The sequence below is a fragment of the Aphidius gifuensis genome, linkage group LG1 (assembly GCF_014905175.1).
Source record: "Aphidius gifuensis isolate YNYX2018 linkage group LG1, ASM1490517v1, whole genome shotgun sequence".
NCBI lineage: Eukaryota > Metazoa > Arthropoda > Insecta > Hymenoptera > Braconidae > Aphidius > Aphidius gifuensis.
Genome location: NC_057788.1, coordinates 30,163,425 through 30,184,807, shown reverse-complemented (window position 1 = coordinate 30,184,807; position 21,383 = coordinate 30,163,425). Strand labels below are relative to the sequence as shown.

Below are 21,383 nucleotides of genomic sequence, written 5' to 3'. Positions count from 1 at the left end.
CATCATTTAATATTTTTATTTATGTGTTGTAATTTTAATTTTTAAAAATTATTTTTCTACTTGCTTTTTATATATATTTTTTTAATCAATTTCAATTGAGATTCTATGAACGAGTTTAAATATATTCTTCGAAAAAAAAAAAAAACAATTTACACTCAAGATAGATTATTGCCTTGGTAATTTCAAATGAATAAAAAACTAATTTTTTAATAAACAAGTCATTAAAAAATTGGCTTGTAATTTTTTCTTTTTTTTATTATTAATTAATATATTATTAAAAAAATTAAAAAATACATTTTAATTATGAAAAATATAAATTATTAATCATCAATTATAAATTAAATCAAATTGTCCTCTTGAAAATTATACTTGTTAGTTTAATTTACAATGATCATGTGTGATTCGAACAGTCTCAATTGGCTAGAGTAACTTGTTATTCGATGTCATCATCTACCCCTAATGAAGTATCTATCACAGTTGATTAATTAAGTTTTCATTGATCGAATAATAACACTCACAAAGTCACTCTCCCTCTCTCTCTCTCTCTTTTTCTTCCTCTCACTCTATATTGACACATGTATTATCAACAAAAATAAATCAACAATCTATCTTAAATTTATTATGTACAAATTCACCAAAAACTCAATCAAATTATCATCAATTTTCATTAAAATAATAAAAATAGCAACAAATATAAATTATAATAATTTAACTACCTATATTTTTTATAATATTTTAATATATAATTTAAATATCGCCATATTAAATTACTGATGACACAATTTCGATTACTGCATTTGATTTCAATACCGTTTTATATTACAGACAAACTAATTAGTCTTTACGTAATGACTAATAAAAATATGATTATATAATAATAAATGGAATAATTTAAACCAACGATATTATACATATTCACTCATCTATAAAATGACCACATTCACTTCCAGAACAAACCATCACGTGAATCATTTTAATACCTTTTTTTTTTCTATTAATTTCAATTTCTCTTTATTATTTTTATCATAATAATAATGATTTAATTATTATTTTTTTTTTTCTTTTCAATTTTTTCTTCAATATTTTTCTCGATTAATTTTACTATTGATCAAGCTTTCTATTGTTTCTATAACCCTTTTATTTTATCCCCCAACAGTGATTAAAATATATATGTATTATAATTATTATTCTTGAATGGACTATTACAAAAATTTTTCGCTCAATTGAATGCTTTTTATTATTTCCAATCTTATTATTATTATTTATAATAATTTTTTCTCTTAAAAAATCGATGACTTGTCAGTAAAATAAGTAGAAAATAAATATAAATAAAAAATCGACTGGCAAATGAATATTTAATAGCAAAAAAAAAAATAAAAGTGGCTTTTCTCTGTCAGTATTTCGTAGCAGACTTTTAAAGAATTTTTATATATTTTTACTTTTATTTTAATTCAGCACATTTGCAATATGGAAATAATAAAAAAAAAAAAGAACATTAAAAAACTGTGAAAACATTTGGTTTTTACCCTTCATAAATTCACAGTGGTGACGGGTTCGAAAGGAAGAAAAAAAAATGAAAAAAAAAAAAAAGGGGGTTGGTGGATAAAGTAGATGTGATGCTTGAAACAGATGGAAAAGCAAGAGGTCAAAGAGTGAAAGAAATATATACATATATATTTTAACTAAAAAAGGATAATAAATGGGTCAAAAGTTGTATATGTTACGTAGTTTAATTAAAGTTACTTCGTCCAGTAGAATAGTGTGCAATTTAAAAGTGAAGAAAAAGAAAGATAAGTAAATAAAACAAAAGGTAATGATAAGAAAATCCAGAATAGGAAAATTAAAAAAAAAAAAATATATTACAGTATGAAAAATATTGGTAAAAAAAGGGGAGAGAAAAAGAAAAATAATAAAATAAGGGGTTAAAATTTGTAGATATTTTATTAACCCCCATTTACCCATGACCCCTTTGAGCCTTTTTTTTTTTTTTTATAAAAAGATGTGTATTGGGTTTATATATTTGTGTGTAAATTTTTGTTTTTATTTTGAATGTCTATGTGAGTGTTGATTAAGCCGTGATAATAATTCTTCACACCCACTTGTGTACGTCCTTCGGGTTGGGGATAATAATGGGGTTGCAGCCAAACCAGTCGTGATAATTTAACCAATCGCCCCTTTTCTGGTTACTTCAACCATTCAAACAAATAAAATTAAAGACAAGAAAATAATAAAAATGTACATTAAATAAAATACTGTAAAAGGGTAGTTTTATACTGTGACAAAAGACAATAATACATGTTTTAAAATATCTTTGTATTCTTAATTTTTTACTTGACGATAATCAATTGAGTGTAAATCAACATTTAGCTTTTATTTAAAATCAATTTTATATTTATTATTATTTACTTAATTAGCTATGTTTTTTAATTAATTTTTTTGTTAATATATTAAATTGTTATTTTGTTTAAAAAAAAATATTAAATATTATGATGAGTATAAAATGTAAAGAAAAAGTAAACCTCTTTGAAATAGTCTTGTAATTAATTTTCTTATTTAATTTTTTTTACTTGAATATAAACATTTTTTTTTCTTTTAATTAAATTTTTAATATATTTAATTTATTTTATTATATAGATAATAAAATAAAAAGTATTTGTTAATCTTGTAAAACAATGAAAGATTTATAAGTATATAAAATCTAGTGAGGGCCCCTGGTGCTGATGCCCTTTTTACCCATGGGGGCTTTTTGGATTGTTGAAAATGTTGAAATTTACGTTCCTAAATTCTTGTTAGCTGTGGTCGTTGGATACATTGTAATAGTGAACGTGCAAGCTCGTGTTTTCTACCATTTAATTCTCATCCCTTTTACCAAGTATAACTTTACGAGCCACTCGAAAATGCCTCGCAAACACGAGCTTTTTTTTTCGCTTTTTTTTTACACTGAGCTTTATCGTTTACCCATAATTTCTCGTCCACTACGCGGGTCACCAATTTTACCCCATTTTATTTTCTACTTTAAACAAACATAATTGTTCATTTTGTAAACTAAAATCTGCTTCTGTCAACTAAAAAACACAAAAGTAAAAAATAAATTTATTTATATATATTTAATAAAAATAAAAAAAATTACAACACACTTGAATGAAATATTAAAATAATATTTTGTAATATTTTGTAATAAAAATAATGTATATTGTTTATTGATCAACAGCACTTGGCCAAGTGATGCTTTACGTTGATGGTATGAATGGAGTTATGGAACATGGCCAAACAGTACAATGGTTATATGCTCTTATTGCAAGTCGTTTTCGTCTTGTTGTAAAAACAGCATTAAAATTATTACTTGTTTTTGTTGAATATGTCGAGACAAATAGTTTACTCTTAGTACGTGCTGTAAGATCAGTTGATACATCACGTGGTATGATACCATGGACAAATGTTATGAAATTACTTAAAGATTATGATGCCGCTGATACTGAATTACTTATTTATGCAACAACACTTATTAATAAATGTATAAATGGTATACCTGATCAGGATACATATTATGATCAAGTTGATTGTTTAGAAGAACAAGGAATTGAAGGTATTATACAAAGATACATGTCAAAACAAGGAACTGATTTGGATTTGTTAAGACAATTTCAAATTTATGAAGCTGTTTTACATCATGAAGATGGTAATGATTGGGGTTCACCTATCAGACAATTGGATGACAATATTAGGTAATTTATATTGTTAATTTTAAACATTTAAAAATAATATTTATAAAAAAATAATTGAAATTATTTTTCTTTTGTTACTTCATTATTTTTTTTATTGGTATTGAAGGTTTATTTGTTTTTTGTTTGATGTTGTATGAGAATAAAAAAAATAAACATCAAAGTGTGTTATTTCAATTACAGAAAAACATTGAGAAATCGTAAATCTTTGGTTGATTCACAAGAACGTAGAAAATCTCGTAGACATTCGACTGGTACATCACCACTATCAATGTCTTTGAATTCACGTTTAAGTCCACGTTTGAATCATTCAATTGGACTTAATTCATTAAATGGAACACTAAATTCAAGCCTACCAGACGACGACGATGAGTCGAGTAGTTCACAAAGCTCACAAGGTCTTGGTGATGTTCAGCTTAATGGAAGTTACAAGGAGAACAAAGGTGGATATCCCAGTGAGTTTAACTTTCTTGATTTTTTTTTTTTTTTTTTATTTATTTTCTTTTCATCTTTGTACTTTTCACTTCTTAATTTATTTTTTATTTTTATTTTTTTTGTATTTCTTTATACTCTATTTTCTTTTTCTTATCTTTCTTGATACTTTTTTTTTTTTTTTATATTTCATTTTCTTTCTTAACAATTCTAGTCAAGTTAACTTTAAAAAATTCAAAAAGAGTAATGTAAATTTCTAATTAGCATGCTGAATGAGCATGATCTTGTTGTTGGCTTAATATTATTTCAATTGAGGAATAAAATTGTAAATTTTTTACTTTGAAAATATAATTGAAATAAATATATTTATGTGTTGATTATTTTATTTAAGCTGATGTTGGTGTTACACCAGCATTGAGACGTAGACGTGAACGTGCTGAACGTCAAAGAAGTTTTATACGTGAACAACAAGAAGCCACAGCAAACATGAGAGCTTCAATTGGTAATACTGATGATTCAGAAGGTATTTTTATTTTTAAAACTTTGTTTCTTTACTTACTTCTTTACAGTATAATTTTATTAATTAATTAAATTTTTCTTTTGTTATTTCAACTGTTTGTTTTATGTTTTTTTTTTTAGGAATTGTTACGAATGGCTTGCGTTATACAAACGGTACAAGTTACAATGACTCATCGAGTAACATAATTTGTCGTGTAAATAGTAGAAAAGATCTTACTCCAATAATAAATGTTGCAAATAAACTTGATTCTGAAGATAAAAAACCATGGTATGGAAAAAGTCCAGATGAAGGAGTTGAGTGTGATGAAGGTAATCATACAGATGAAGATGAAGATCGAAGGGTACTTGTGCAAATGAAACGAGAAGGTACTGTTAAAGACTTGACACAAAAATTAGTTGCACAAAATCTCATACCAAGTAGTCCAGTTGAGGAAAAAGTATCAAGGTAAGCTATTATTATTTTATAATTAAAAAAAATTACTCAAAAGAAAAGAAAATTTAATTATAATTAAAAAAAAATATAAACTAAAGTAAATTAAAGTTTTATTTTTACCTAGAAAAATATATTTTCTATTTAAATTAAAATTGAATAAATAATTTATTATTTCTTTTAATTTTAATTTAAAAACAAAAAAAATTTTTAGGATAGGAGATATGAGTGGTTTAATATCAAAAGCGAAAGAGGGTCTTGCAAAATCAAAATCAAAAGCTGATATATTAAAATCACCAACTGGTGAAAATATTCCAAAAATAACTGAAATAAAAAAATCAGAAAATGAATTACACTGGGAAGAATTAATAAATAAATTAAAACGTCCATTATCATTATGTGATTTAGATTTTACTGATTTAAATTCAGATGATGAAATAGATGTACTTGGTCCAGTAAATATAACAAATGGTATACCACCACCTCCACCACCAATGGTAACACAAATGAATGGTACACGTGTACCACCACCACCACCACCAGTTGGAAAATTTCCACCACCTTATACAAATGGTACATCACAAGTATTTGGTGTTAATCTTAAATCAACAAGAACATCACCAATTAATGATACAAGTGGTTCAATCAAAACTACACCACCAACATCACCACAATTAATACCAAAAAAAAGTAAAAAAACAGTTAAATTATTTTGGAAAGAAGTTAGAGATGATCCAATAATATTAACACGTTTGGATAAAAATAAAATGATTTGGGATGAATTACAACCGGTACCAGTTGACACACAAAAGCTTGAACATCTTTTCGAATCAAGAGCCAAGGATCTCATCACCAAGGTAATTTCATTTTGCTTTTTTTTTTTTTTCATATATATATTTCTTTCTATTCATTTTCTTTATCCTATCTGAGCGCTATTTCTGAACATTTTTTTATATTTTTTATTTTTTCATTTACTTTTAGTAACGTTAATCTAATTTTTCATTTATTTTTTTTTTCTTCTTTTTAATCAATTTATCAATCTATTAACTGAAAAGTAAAAAAAAAAGATATGCACTTTTTATAACACATTAATTTTAAGCAATTGGTAATTTAAAAAAATTAAGAGATAAAATATATATTTAGAAAATGGAAAAAAGAAAAACGTTTGAATTTTCAATGGCAGTTGGAAAATCATTTGAGAGTTATTGCAATTGCTAACGGGTCAGTGGGATTTAAGTTTTTTGGCTTACGACTTAAAGAGGATAATCTTTATAAAAGTATACTTTTTTTTGTTAGTTACAGTTATTTACCCTTCTTGTCATCAGCAGTAAAATTATCACGCTTTACGAAATACACTCTGAGACATCTTGAAAACCACTTTCTTACTCAAACCCTTAAACTTATTCAATACAAGTTAACCCTTGTTGACAAAGTACTGTAAATTATTTTTGATTCAATTAGTTCTATTTATAACCTAATTTTCATTTGTTTTATAGAAATTAAATTTATCAAAGTAAAATATCAAAGTTAAATGTAAAAAAAAAAAACAAACAAATTCTATTATTTTCATTTTAGAAATTTTTTTATCAACTTTATCAACGTTAATTCATTTTTATTTTTATTTTTCATTTTCTATTATCAAGTTTTATTTGTTTTTTGTTTTTTTTTTTTAATTATTTAAGTTACTTTTATAGAGAAAAAAAAATTAACAAGTAGTACAATCGTAAATTACGTCAGACATACAGTTAAAAATTTTATTTTTATTTTTTCATTTTGTTTAATTTTTTACCTGCAAATTAATTAAAATTAAATTAATTAAATTAATTAACTTAATTAAATTAATTTATTTCATAATCTTATTTTCATTTTATTTATAAAAAACTAATTCATCAAAATAACAAAAAGAAAAAAACCTAAAAAACTGCAGAATAATTCACAAAAAATATATAAATTTTATTTTTTTTTCTTAATTAATTATTTATTAATCATCAAATTTTATTTTTAATTAGCTTTATTAACGTTTTCTCAATCTTTTATTATACTATTTGATTTTTTTTTTTAATACCTACGAGCGACTTTTATAGAAAATAAAAATAAATTAATAAGTAGTACAAGCGTAGCTTACGTCAGACATACCATTTGAATTTTTTTATGAATTTTTTTTTCAATATAATTTTTTGCTTGCCAATGAAAAGGGTCTCATTGAGGCACTTGAACAAAAGCTGTATATCGAGTTATGTTAATAACAACATGTCGAATTATTATTATTATTTTATTTGAAAAAAAAAAAAAAAGAAAAAAGTTTATTCGTTAATTATTGGGCAAGTTTGAGTGATTCTTATTAATTTGAAAATATTCGCATCAATTGTTTTACTAACGAATGCTATTAATTAGTTTAACGTTAACTCGCATAAATATGATTGGCTCGATGCGAAATGCAAATGCAACCTTGCAATAATATTAAGCAATTATTTTTTCATTTTTAATTTCAATTATTTTTTTATTTATCAAATTTTATTCATTTTTTCCTTCACCTTTTTTTTACACATGGAAAAAGTGTTGCATATAATATTTTATTTTTTATTTAATAAAAAATTCAGAGTAAATGAATATGGTAATTTTAAAACTCAACTGCTTTCACAAAATCAGCTTGGACTTTTGAGTAGGCAAATGTTGTTTTTTTTTTTTTTATTTTCCATCTACTACATCTTTTATTTTTACGTTTTTATTTTTTAAACTTTTTCATTTCATTAATGCATTATTATTCATTAAAAAATATTAAATAAAAATTAAAAAAAAAAGTTTTAAATTTTATTAAAACAACACATGAAGTACATTTTATTGTTATACTGAATTTTTTTACTCTTCAAATATATTTTTTTTTATTTTTTCTTTGTGTTCTGGTTTTTCTCTCTAGCTCGATTGTTGGTACATAGTCGTGCACTAATTACTTCAAGTTGTATAATTGTTTAGTTGGTCATTGTATTTACCCACTGTTTCTGTCAAAAAAAAAAAAAAAAATGTTGTTGTCCCCAGCAATCCTATTACCCATATCACAAAAATAAATAAAATGGCTTTCTTCAATTTTTTTTTATTCATATATATTTTTTTTCTCAATTTATCAACAACACAGTGTTTTCTTTTTTTTTGCAAGTCAAGAAAAATCACGTATTCCATCATTCATTATTAAATAGAAAAAAAAAAAGAAAACAAAATTGAATTTAAAAAAGTGAAGAAAAATAAAAAAATATGAATCTTGTTTGAAAATGAAATATAGGTTGAGTGGTAAAGGGGTTGGTTGAGTGGTAAAAGGTATAAAAATATAGAAAATTTTCTCGTCGCGTTCATTTCAGGGAGCTTAATAACACGGACAATTTGCCAGGAATGAACGACCACTACGATTAATCTTTCTTTATCTCAATGCATTGGTGTCGCAGTAGTAGTAGAGGGAGTGTAATAGCAACTAGGGGTTTGTGAGTTAAGTGGACAAGAGAGAAAGATATATATAAATACATAGAGATAAAGAAAAAGAGAGAGATAAATAAATTGAGAAAGGTAGTATTGAGAAGGGTACTTGTCTGGGCCAAGCCCGCTTTTGCCACTTTCGGAAATGACGATAGGACAGTTGGTAGTTTTAAGAGTAAAGTAGGATAGGAAATCCTGGCTATGATAAAGAAACACGAAAATTGCTTGCTCGTCGAATTGACTACGAATCCTGTTGACTTTTTCAATGTAATTTTTTTTTTTTACTATTAATTTATATCCTCATATTTATCAAGTTGATGTACAAACAAAAATTTTTATTGACAAGATAAATAAAAATTTATATCAAATTATCATAAATTTTAACATAAATTTTTTAATTAAATTTTGATAATTAATTAATACATGAAATTACATAAAATTATTTTATGAAAAATTAATAATCAATAATTTTATTTCATGCATTTATTGATTATTTATGTCAATTTTTTAAATTAAATTTATTTATTGATCTTTGATATTTAACGACGATAATCCTATTGGTATATAATGAAAATCCTATTAATCCTTGGGTAAGCCGTTGAAATGATCCTATCGATTTTGTAATTATCAACTTCAGAAAAGTTATTCATTTTAATAATTCACAAACTAATATTATAATAATTTTATAAATTTTTTTTTCTTTCATTTATTAGTGGTAATGGTTTATATATTCTAATAATAAATCAATAATAATATACTAATTAATAATTTACACAGATAAAAAACAAACAATTTATATAATTATTATATACTAATATTTTTCTTGTATTCTTTATTGTTGGTGCTCTCAAAAATCAAAAATGGCATTATGGTTTTCTACAGGAGGTGAGTTTAAATTTCCCAACTTTTATCTATTATTTTCATAGACTGTTATTATTATTAAAATTGTATATAATATTAATTTAATTATTTATTATTTAACTAACAATTTTTTCTTGCTTAAATTCTTTTTGTAAATTTATTAATGTTGTTATAATTATTGTTGATTGTTTCACGAGGAATTCGTCGAATTTCGAATTTAATTACAGTTAAATAATACATGTACAGAATATTTTTTTAAATGTAAAATTAATATGTTGATAATGATAAGCTCCTAACGAGCATAGAGTGAATTAATATGAATTTTTAATTTCCACGAATTTAATAATTTGCATTGATTGATTAATTTCATAGAAATATTGTTTAAAAAAATAATTAACTCTTGTATTTTTGATTCAACAGAAACAGCAAGAGATGAATAAAAATAAAGAAATAATTGTGTTGGATCATAAAAGATCAAATGCCATTAATATTGGTATGACAAAATTACCACCACCAAGATCAATAAAAACAGCAATTTTAAAAATGGATGCAACAATTATGAATCGTGAAGGTATTGAGGTAAGTTTTAAGATGTAAAAAAATAAAAATAAAAACAATATTAATATTTAACTTTACATTGTTCTATTATTTATTATTATATTTTATTTAAAGAAACTTTTAACAATGCTACCAACTGAAGAAGAAAGATCACGTATTCAAGAAGCACAAGCAGCAAGTCCAGATTTACCACTTGGTTCAGCTGAACAATTTCTTCTTACACTTGCATCAATATCTGAATTACCAGCACGACTGAAGCTTTGGGCATTTAAACTTGACTTTGAAAACTCTGAAAAAGTGCGTACAATTAAAATTCATATTTTTAAAGATAACTTTTAGTTAATAGCTGAATGAGAGTCTTGAAAGTTTAACAAAGTTGCTTTATCAACATTTACGTTAAACTCTTATTATTTTTACTTTAAATTATTTAAAAATATATATATACATTAAATAATTATTATTTTAAAAATCTTCAAACGTTATTTAAACAAACTTTTGTATAAAATATTTTCTTACTTTTTACAGGAAATTGCAGACCCTTTGATGGACCTGAAGCAAGGAATGGAAACTTTAAAAATGAATAAAACGTTTCGTGGTATTCTCAGCACGCTTTTATCAATCGGTATATTTCTCAACGGAAATGAGGTGAGATCCATTGAACTCAAACGCAACTCAAATGATATCCGTTTTTATCATCTTCATATATATATTAAATAAAAATTGATATCATTTTTATATATATAAAAAAAATATATCTTTGTGTTGTCTAATTTAAAAAATAATTTATTTTTAAATAGGTTAAAGGCTTTCAACTTGAATATTTAGCAAAAGTACCTGAAGTCAAGGACACTGTTCATAAACACTCTTTGTTACATCATTTGTGTCACATGGTGATGGAAAAGTTTTCAGAATCAACCGACCTTTATTCAGAGGTGAGTGCTTTATAAAATGTCAATGCAATTTTCTTGTTGTTGGTCAGATAAAAAAGTTTTTTTATATTGTTTTTTTATTTTTAAATACACCTGACACTTTTAAAGTTTTTTTATCTATTTTTTAAATATATTTTTGTATAAAGGTTTTTTTTTTTTTTACTACAGATAGGAGCAGTGACGAGAGCATCAAAAATTGATTTTGACGAGCTTGCATTGAATATTAGCAAACTTGAAAGTGAGTGCAAAGCATCCTGGGATCATCTTAAACTCATTGCAAAACATGATGGCTCAACAATGATGAAAGTCAAGTAAGTATTTAACGATAATTTTTTATTTTTATATATTTTTTTTTTTCTTTTGTTCATCATCTTTCTTTTTATCTTTATACTTTCATATGAAACTTGGAGAAAAATAAGTGTTTGATAAGAACAACCTTTCTTATTTTTTGTTTTTATTTTTTTATTTTTTTTTTTTTGGTCTTCTGAGAGCCGAAACTGCTGCAAATTGCCAGGCTTCGATAAATTTGAGTGGTTGTTTTATTATTATTTTTTTTTTTATCTTAAAAAGTTGGCAAACATCCAAGTGACTCGCCATTAATTACTCCAAGCTCTTTTCTATCTTTTATTTTATTTTTTTCTTTACCCACACTGATATTAGACTTGAGGCTTTTTTTTTTTTTTTACTAAAAAGATTATTCTTTTATTGAACTTTTTTGTGCTTTTTTTTTTCATTAATCTCTCCCTCTTTAAATTATTGATTTTTATTTGTTAACAGAATGTCAGATTTTTTGGCTGATTGTGCTGAAAGAATAATTGTACTTGGTATTGTTCATCGACGTATTATCAATAGATTTCATAAATTTATACTTTGGTTGGGTATACCATTGCATCGTGTACAGGATACAAAACCAAATGAATTTTGTAGAGTTGTATCTGAATTTGCATTGGAGTATAGAACAACGAGAGAACGTGTTTTACAACAATTGGAAAAAAAAGCAAATCATCGTGAAAGAAATAAAACAAGAGGAAAAATGATAACAGAGGTAAAAATTTTTTATTAAACTTTTCATACTATTCTTATTTTAAATCTATATATATTTTTTATTCTCTTTCCTGACAATACTTTGTTTTCTGTAATTTATCTTTTTATCTTGAGACTTTGTAAATTATATTTGTATTCCTTTTTTTTCTTTTTGATCATATAGTCTACTGTCTTTTCAAAGGTGGGCAAATTTCGAACAAAAGAGGATAGAGCTGATGCTGAACTCAGACAACTACTTGGCAGTGATATTTCTGATGTTGAAAGTAAACATGGTACTTTAACATGGCGTCGACAACGTAAAGATGGTATGTAAAATATTATTTTTAAAATCGAAAAATGTCGAGTAAAATAAACACTTTATTTACAAAAAAAAATCAAGACAAATAAATAACAAATTTATTTTATTCTATTTCGATTTTCCCTGATTAAAAATCATCAATATTATTTACTACTTTTTTTAGCTAGAAATATTTATAAATGTGTGTTTATTTTGCTTCACATTCCCCTAATAATTATATTATTTAAATAAATAAATTATTAAACTATTAAATAAAAAATATAGAAAAATAAAAACTTAAATATATTTACTTATATTATTATTATATATTTTATGTTTATTACTCTAATAACATTGTCAATTATTTTTATCACATCAAACACTGAAATTGTATTGCATCAATGTTATCATTATGATATAACATATATATTTTAGATGTGAAATAATAAATAGAGGGTTAGAAATATACTTTAAGGATTTATTTCACATGTAGCTCGTTAACTAAAATGTATCACATTGTTGGAATATGGTTTTATCCCTGTTACTGCAAATTGTTCTTGTGACAATAGTCTATTATTATTATGACCTAAAATGAAAGTTATCATTCTCTTTCTTCTCTATATTATTATTATATTTATTTTTGACTTTTTGCTTTTAGGTTTATATTTAAAAAAAAAAAATATACTCATTTAAAAATAATAATGTTAATATAAAAATGATAAATTTCAAAAACACTAGACTCAAATTGTATTACAAATTTTTATGTATTTATTTTATTTATTTATTTATTTATAAATTCAAGTAGAGTAAATAGTATTTTATATTATGAAAAAGTAACTCAAAATAGGTAAGACGTATCGGGTTGTAAAAGGCAGACTCGTTTCCGGCCGTCGGGTAGATTTTTATCACTGGATTGAGAAAACCTTGTGGTGCTTGGTGTTGGTGGTGGTGGTGATATACACTGGCAAATCCAAATGTCTCAGTCAGTTTTCTCGTTGTCTTTTTTCCACCTCAATGCTAGCCCTCGTAAACTTTTCCTCATGTTACATTTGTGAGAGGAAAAATAAAATAAAAACAACATAAAAATTGTTGGCAAATGGGGAAGAGACAAAAAGATTGTTCCAACTACTACTGCACTAGAACCAACACATACACAAACAATATCCACTGCAATATTTTCAATCCTTTATTTTTTTCTTGTATTGTATAAATAAATATATATACATCTTTTGATACTTCCTAAAACTACTGCCAGGCTAAACCTTTGCCTAAAGAAAAGAACAAAAAAAATATATAAAACAAAGTAAAAAATTTTCATCTTCGCAAACATTACTCACCATCCATTACCATTTATTTTATACAATTTAAACATTTTTATATTTAAAATTGTTTTTTTTATTTTTATCCAGCACTTTGTGCAATGACTTTTCAGTCAGTTTATCGAACTTGAAATTTTATCAATTACAGTTAAATATATTTTTAAACATTTTAATTAAATTAATGGTTTTTATTTAATTTAATTTAGGACGTACTTCTCTTGGTCCAATCCTCAGGGATGAAACAGTAAATGGCAACGTCACAGATGGTGATGATGAGTTACTTGAGTCCCTTGTGAAAACAGCAACAAAGTCACCAGCAACAAGAACAACACCCAGAGAAAGAAAACGAACGAGACACGCCGATCGTAAGTCTTGTAAGTGCACCCTGCACGCATACCCATCGCACTTTATTATTATTTAATTTAACAATTATAAATATTCATTGTTAAATATTTATTTTGACAATTTTTTTCAATATTCAATTTAATTAAATAAATAATATATTGTCGTGTTAATTAAAGTGCGATGGGTGCACAAATTATTATTATTTTTTTAAATAAATATTTGTGCATTTTTATTTGCACAATTCTTTTATTTTTTTTTTTTACACCCAATATTTTAAAAGCTCTCTGTTAGTTTCTCTAAATCTTTAGATATTTTTCAATTTAAGCTTTGATTTATATCGAAAAATAAAATACAACTTTATCGAGCAATTTAAATAATTTATTGAAAATATTTTTCCATGTTGTTTTTATTTTTTATTTTTTATAAATTGATTTTACGTTAAAGGTATTTTTAAGCTCAGTAAATGCAATCCATGAATGTTCATAAAATAAAATATCGGTAAAACACTTTATAGACTGAAAAAAGACAATAAAAATAATAAAATAAATTTATTTATTATGATTTATTGTTGATTGTCATGCAACAAAAATAGGGTGTAAAAAAAAAAATGTGTCTCAGTATTATGAGGGTTGGTTTTGCACTTATGTGTGTTAAAATAAATGAAACTAGGTAAAAGAAAAAAAAATAAAAAATAGAGAGGGTGTTAAAGACCTTAACGATCATGATAATGGTCAATTATAAATACTTCAACACAGTTGCTAATTGAAAATTATATTTTAACTACTCTTTTAAATATAAATATACATATAATATAATTTTTATTTCCCTTTAAAATCATTATACAACTTTAATAATTCAATATACAAAATTTTAAATACGTAATATCAATTCCAGATGATATTAAAAATTTATATTCAGCATGTTTGTTAAAAATATATATAACAATACTGCTACATCTAAATTTGTGTCTCTTCTTTCTCTATACCATCGGGTATTTCATTTGTATTTTTTTTTTATCTATTTTTTTTTTTTGATTCTCGTATCTTTTGTACACAGTTGGAATTATTCATCCCTTTGTTTTATTGGTTTTTTTTATTTTACAAACCAACTCTCATTCACTTGCACATTCTAAAATCCGATCAGATAGAATTACATTTACAAATTCAACTAGTCTTTTTTAATCCACATGTTGACATGTATTTTTTATATTAAATTAATTTATATACAACAGATTTAAATTAAGCATACATATAAAAATTTATAAATATAAAAAAATAATTGTTGATTTAAACGGTGGATAGTTTAAGGGTGTCTTGATGATATTAATCTGATGAAAAAAAAAAATTATTTACTAACTTGTTTTTGGTGTCTATGGTTTCGTCATTGGTTCTTATCTATTACATTTTTTTTTTTTTTAAATTTATTTTGTTGAAACAGTAAAAAGATCACGTACCCGTGAGAACAACACAACTTCAGAAGGCTATAGACCCTGAACATACACACAAACACAAAAAAAAAAAATACCTTCAATCTTGCTGGATTGATAAAGTGAAAATAGAAAAAAAATATGAAAAACAATAAAAAGGTTCGGTTAAAATTTCTTTTTTTTTTTTTTAATATTTGTTTTATTATCGTTATAATTTGTTTGTTTTTTTCAATTAATTTTTTAATCGTGTTTTGTTGTTTTTTATTTACTATTTTTGTAAATTTATCTGTCGTTTTATTACAAATTTTTCTATTATTAATTTTACTTATTATTTCTTTTCATTTAATTGGCATGATTCGAGAATTACATTAAATGTAAATTAAAAATTTATAATTGCATAATAAAATATCTGCATGTTATTTTAATTATTTTAAGATCAAATTGATGATTCTCTTGATGAATCAATTGTGTCATTGTACAGTTGTACATATTTCCAAATTAAATCGGATGAAATTTAATTATTTCGATTTCGAAATTATCTATAATATGTCAAATTATAGATATCAAATATTTGACATAGCACTCTACTTCTATTTATAATATTAATACTGGTTTTTAATTTAAAACAAAGATAGAATCATTAATTTTTTTTTTTGCTAAAATAGCAGCAGTAAAATAAATTCATCATGATCTCGTTGAAATCATGAATTTTATAAACCATCAAATGTCAATGTACGTCATGAATTTTTAGATATTGAAAATAAAAAATAATTAAAATTTAAAATAAATAAAAAAAAAAATATTAAAATCATTTATTTCTTTAAATTCGGCCATTCAATCAGTGTCAATTGTTTTTGACTTTTATTGGTAGTGATTTTAACAGTACACAACATACATTCACAGTTTTGTGGATTTTAAATTGTCGAATCAGCATCAGAGATTTAACGCTGATGCTTTACACTACTGATGAACAATTGAAAAATAAAATAAAATAACAAATGGACATTTGCAATATCGCTGAATTTTCACACGTAAAAATTACAAAATACTGTCGAATCGTTAACAAATAACAATGATTTCAAAGCATTTGCACAAATAAAAATTTGAATTTTATGTCAAACTTGTTTTTAGCTATTTATATTGGGATAATATGCAAATTTTTTGTTGGTTTGATTCCGGTTATTTTGAAATATATTCATCGTGTTGATAATCACTCAGTATAAAATAATATCCATGAAAATAATACTGCGGTGTATTTTATTACTAAATTGATTAATGAATCGTGGCATTTTTAATTCGAAAAATAAATAGCAAAAACAATAGTAACAATAAATATGAAATAAAAAAAAAATTGAAAACATTTACTAGTAAATAAATAGTAAATAAAAAAATAAATATTTTAGAATTAAATTGGCATTTCAAGTACAATTAATTATTAAGATTTGTTTTTTATTATTAATTTTTTTCTCATTAAAAAAAAAGATATCAATTTTATTAAAATACAATAATTAAAAATATAAAATAAAAATTAATTAATAATTTATAAATAAGATAAATTTATTTTAAATTTTTTTTTACTTTTCATTTAAAATTTGTAACGTGATTCTGTCATTTAATTTAAATAAATAAAAATTATTTAATTTTTTTTCAAATATTAATAGTTATTAAAAAAATGAAAAATAAAATTTTTTTATAATTTAAATATAGTATGTCATTGGATAAGGTAATTTGTCAGAATTTAGTCGTCGCGTTCCGGCACATTGATTTTCGTCTACCACCGATAAACTCGTGAACGACGTGCCATTACGATACTCGGTTGAATTCAAAGGACAGTTGGGTAATCCCCTCCTTCACAATAGACATATAGATCCTGCTTGACTTTTTATTTCACTCGAAAAATAGAAAAATAAAAAAACATTTAAAATAAAAAAAATAAATAAAAACTAGGGTTTAGGAGAAAATAGGTGGTGGTGGTTGAAGCGTGCACATGCGAACGATAAAATTTCTAGCACGACATGTAGCTGAGCGAAGATAATCGTAGAAAAAAAATAAATAAATAAAGAAAAAATGGCGATAAAAAAAAAAAATATAAATAAGCTCGATAAGCGAATAAATGGAAATAAGAAAAAACTGCTTTACACTATTTTTCAATTTTTTTTCTTATTTATTATAATAATTTTTTTTTATTTCTCATCCTTACAATAATCGAAATGTCAAAGAGGCATAATTTTATTTTCTAATTTAAAAAACATATATTTTTTTTCAATTATTGAATTAATTTTATTTATTAATTTATTTCAAGTATTTGTATTATTTTGATAAATACACAACTAAGCTAAAAAAATTTCTACAAGGGTTGAAAAAAAAGGGTAGTAAAATATCATGGAATTTACATAAAAGATAATAAAGTTTCTCGCGTGCCAGACAATGACAACGAAAATGACAACGAAATGAGAGAGATAGAAATAAAACCAAATACGAAGAGTTACAAGGATAGTTATAGAGGGAGGTAAAAGTTTGGGTTGAGTATAAAATTCTTGGGTATACCATGGTATTCACCCCAGTTTACTCTCGCATAAAGCAGTTACGAAGTTGTTAAGCTACGCTGTGAAAACTTGGCATGGTATGATAGTAACGCATAAATGCATTAAGAAATTGACAGTGGATTTACAAGAGTATGGGTAGAAATAAGTATAAATGAAAGACACGTGATTACTATTACTATAGCTTGTTTTATTTAACACATATACACATGAATTATTATAGTTATATTCATCCATCTATATTCATCTTACAAAATTTACTGCCAACTGATTAGTCAACTTTTTTTTTATCTCTGTTTTTGTCATTGTCTATATGAATCTTCACATTTACAACCATTTGAACAACTGTGTGTGTATATATGTATTTTATATTCTCACTGTACTATTAGAAAATGGTCGATAACTTTGTAGGCAAGAGAAATTTACTTAACCAAATTTACTAGTCTTGTTATTGAATTCAAAACGTTGATTCTATTCGAGAGGGACTTTCAACTGAATACCAAAACTCTTGTTGAATCAAGTTTTACTTTTTACATTTAATAAAAATATATACTTTTACTTTGGGGTTTTTAAATTTATATTAGACTTGAGAATAGAATTTATTTGTCCAGGTGATAAGAGAAATTTTTTAATTTATTGTATTTAAAATATATATTTCAAGTTTTAAATATAAATATTGGATAAATTAATTTAATTTTTAATTTTTAATAATAAAATTCAATAGATGAATATAAAATTAAATTTTTTTCCAGTAAATATATTATTTAAATTATTTTTTTTTTTAAGTAGTAAAAACTTTTTTTAGTCAGACAAATTAAATTAACAGTTTCAATAAATGTTTACTATGATATCGACATTAGAAAAAAAAATTGTATATTTATATTTATCCAGTAAATTCAAGTATTTATAATTTTGAATAAAATTAATTTACCCAATTTAAATATTTAAAACTTGATATAAATATTATAAATATTTTCTAAAATTCTACAATCAAATGATTAAATATAAAATATAAAATACTATAGGTGGGACGCTTCGCGTCTATCCCACCTCCGTAAAATTAAATTTATTTACGTTAAATTTATTCCTCATATTAATTCATCCAATTTTAGTATTTATAATTTAATTTCATCTCAAAATAAAATTCATTTTCTTTATTTTAGAATTTATAAAATATTTAAAATATTTATCACGACTTGTAAATACCAGAAACTGGTCAAATGCATTTAATATTCAATTCAAAATACCAGAATCTACTGGATAAATATAACTAATTCAATAATACATTATTTCAACTCAATAATTGTAATTAAATTAAATTTATTTAATTACTACTATAAGAATTTTCAAAATACAAGTGACACTTGTATGACTATATAATTATTCAATTTACATATAAAAATCTTACAATTAGATTTAAAAATATATTGTCAAGAGACACGAACGCTTTGACAAATATCCTTTTGTTTTACAACGTCAGAATATTATATAGGATATAAATATGTGTACATTTAACTTTTGATGTACATGAATGTTGAAATAGTTTCATTATTCAGCTGAATGCATTTGTATATTACGTGAATTGAAACTTTTAGTGTGACTGTAAACTTTCTGCATGCCATCATGATTCTCTATTTAATCTATATCTATTTTATTTTCAGACTTTTTCAACTTGCATGAGCTTTTTTTTTTTTGTTATTCACTTACCTGTCAATTGTCTATTAAATTATTTGTCAAGAATTTATATTAATTTTAAATACTGTATATTAATCATTATTCTTTTTTTTTTTTTTGATTTATCATTGCAGTGCGTAGAACATTGAAGAATGGACTATCAGAAGAAGAAAAGAAGCACCTTGCTGCGTACATTAAAAGCTACTGATTAAAAATTTATTACGATAACTGTGATATAAATTGTTGTGTACGCCATTGATGCCTCAGGTTTTCGATTGTAACATGATACTCAAAGAGGATAAGGGTACTATTTGTTTATAACAAAAAAATACAAACAAAAAAAAAGGCATTACGAGTGCTTCGATTATACAAACGATATAAAATTATTAAATCAAAAATTGGACTAATATTTTTTGATATAGCTTTTGGGGAATTTCAATTTATCTTTATTTTTATTTATTTATTTTTTTTTTTTGTGACCAAAGGAATTTGTGTGATTGATCGGTTCGTTTGTTGACTTTTTTTTGTATTTATATTTTTATTATTTTTTATTCATTAAAAAACACACTCGAGTTGAAAATATTTCTATGCAATTTAGTGATAAACTTGCATCGTTATTTTGTTAAAATTGTTGTTTTTAAATTTTATTTATTTCACGAGTTTCTGATTATTGATTAACAAAAAAATTCAACGAGAAAAAAGTCATGTTTCTCTGGAATGCTTGAGAGTTTTATTTTTCAATTTTATTTTCTACTTATTATTGCCAAAACTACGTGAACAAAAAAAAAAAAAAATTTAGCAAATTCCCATCTGTTATGATAAAACTTTTTAATCGTTTTTTATTATCATTATATTTCTATCAAAACAATTTCTTCGTTTTTTTTCGGCAAAACGAATCGATCAATTATTTCTTTGAATTAATCCCCCGGTTTAATATTAACTGTGATAAGAATTAAATAAGTTAGACGAAATCGAAAATAATTATAACTCCTTAAAAAGGAATGATTAAATCTAAATTTCAATAAATAAATTAACATTTAGATAAAAATATTATCATCGAAAGACTCATAGTCAACTTGCCTTATTGTATACGAAATATATATATATTTTTTTTTCTAGAAAAATTGATATAAAAGTAATTTAATTATAAAAAAAGAAAATATATAAGCCTTTTATTGATAATTATTTTACTATCAAAAAGAAAATAAATAATATTGTAAAATTGCATGTTAATTTTCTGTGACTGATGTGTTACTGACGTAAACAATTAAATAAATTAATGATTTAAAAACTGTAATGATAAGCTGTTAATTTAATTTATTACCTTGATAGTAGAAATAAAATTCAGGTCAAATAAAAAAACAATGTTGATTTGTATTTTTTTTTTTAACAAATTGTGTACAAGACACACTGATTTTATTATTAACCTTCATCCAACTTTAACAACATACAATATAATGTAGTAATAAAACATATTCAGTTTATTGTAATAATGATAAATGACATTCGTCCATATCAAGCTTTCACTCAATCTTTGAAACAATCAATCACTCACAATAATTATATTTACTTTACATGTTTTAAAAAATTTTATCAATCATTCATTATTTATTTTTAAATTAAATTAATCAAAATATAAAGCAGAATGTGTCTCGAAGAAAAAAAAAAATCAAAAAATAATTAGACATTTTACATAGAATTTACAGATGCAAATAATTTTCTTTTTTTTTTTCATAGGCTAGGTGATATACATTGAAAGCAAAAATCAACAAATTATCATCAAACGTTTTTTCATATATTATATACTTTTTTTTTTTTTTTTTTTATTATTTTTTAAAT

General features: G+C 23.8%; 1 protein-coding gene across 15 annotated transcripts in view; it reads left to right on the top strand.

Moving 5' to 3' along the window:
- Window positions 1–20,715, top strand: part of LOC122860330 (FH1/FH2 domain-containing protein 3) — an 89,468-nt gene extending 68,753 nt beyond the window's left edge. For 3 of the 15 annotated variants that reach the window (XM_044164108.1, XM_044164111.1, XM_044164112.1), the window contains 14 exons: window positions 3,212–3,725; window positions 3,906–4,177; window positions 4,546–4,677; window positions 4,794–5,118; window positions 5,318–5,961; window positions 9,848–10,008; window positions 10,102–10,284; window positions 10,513–10,632; window positions 10,785–10,919; window positions 11,085–11,227; window positions 11,694–11,961; window positions 12,124–12,265; window positions 13,763–13,930; window positions 19,679–20,715. In XM_044164108.1, coding sequence (XP_044020043.1) covers window positions 3,212–3,725; window positions 3,906–4,177; window positions 4,546–4,677; window positions 4,794–5,118; window positions 5,318–5,961; window positions 9,848–10,008; window positions 10,102–10,284; window positions 10,513–10,632; window positions 10,785–10,919; window positions 11,085–11,227; window positions 11,694–11,961; window positions 12,124–12,265; window positions 13,763–13,930; window positions 19,679–19,752 — 3,281 coding nt within the window. In that variant the 3' untranslated portion in view covers window positions 19,753–20,715. Of the gene's footprint in view, window positions 1–3,211; window positions 3,726–3,905; window positions 4,178–4,545; window positions 4,678–4,793; window positions 5,119–5,317; window positions 5,962–9,847; window positions 10,009–10,101; window positions 10,285–10,512; window positions 10,633–10,784; window positions 10,920–11,084; window positions 11,228–11,693; window positions 11,962–12,123; window positions 12,266–13,762; window positions 13,931–15,338; window positions 15,487–19,678 lie in introns of those variants that run through there. The other 12 variants (XM_044164102.1, XM_044164109.1, XM_044164106.1 and 9 more) reach the window with 11 other exon arrangements.
- The last annotated feature ends 668 nt before the right edge of the window (window positions 20,716–21,383 follow it).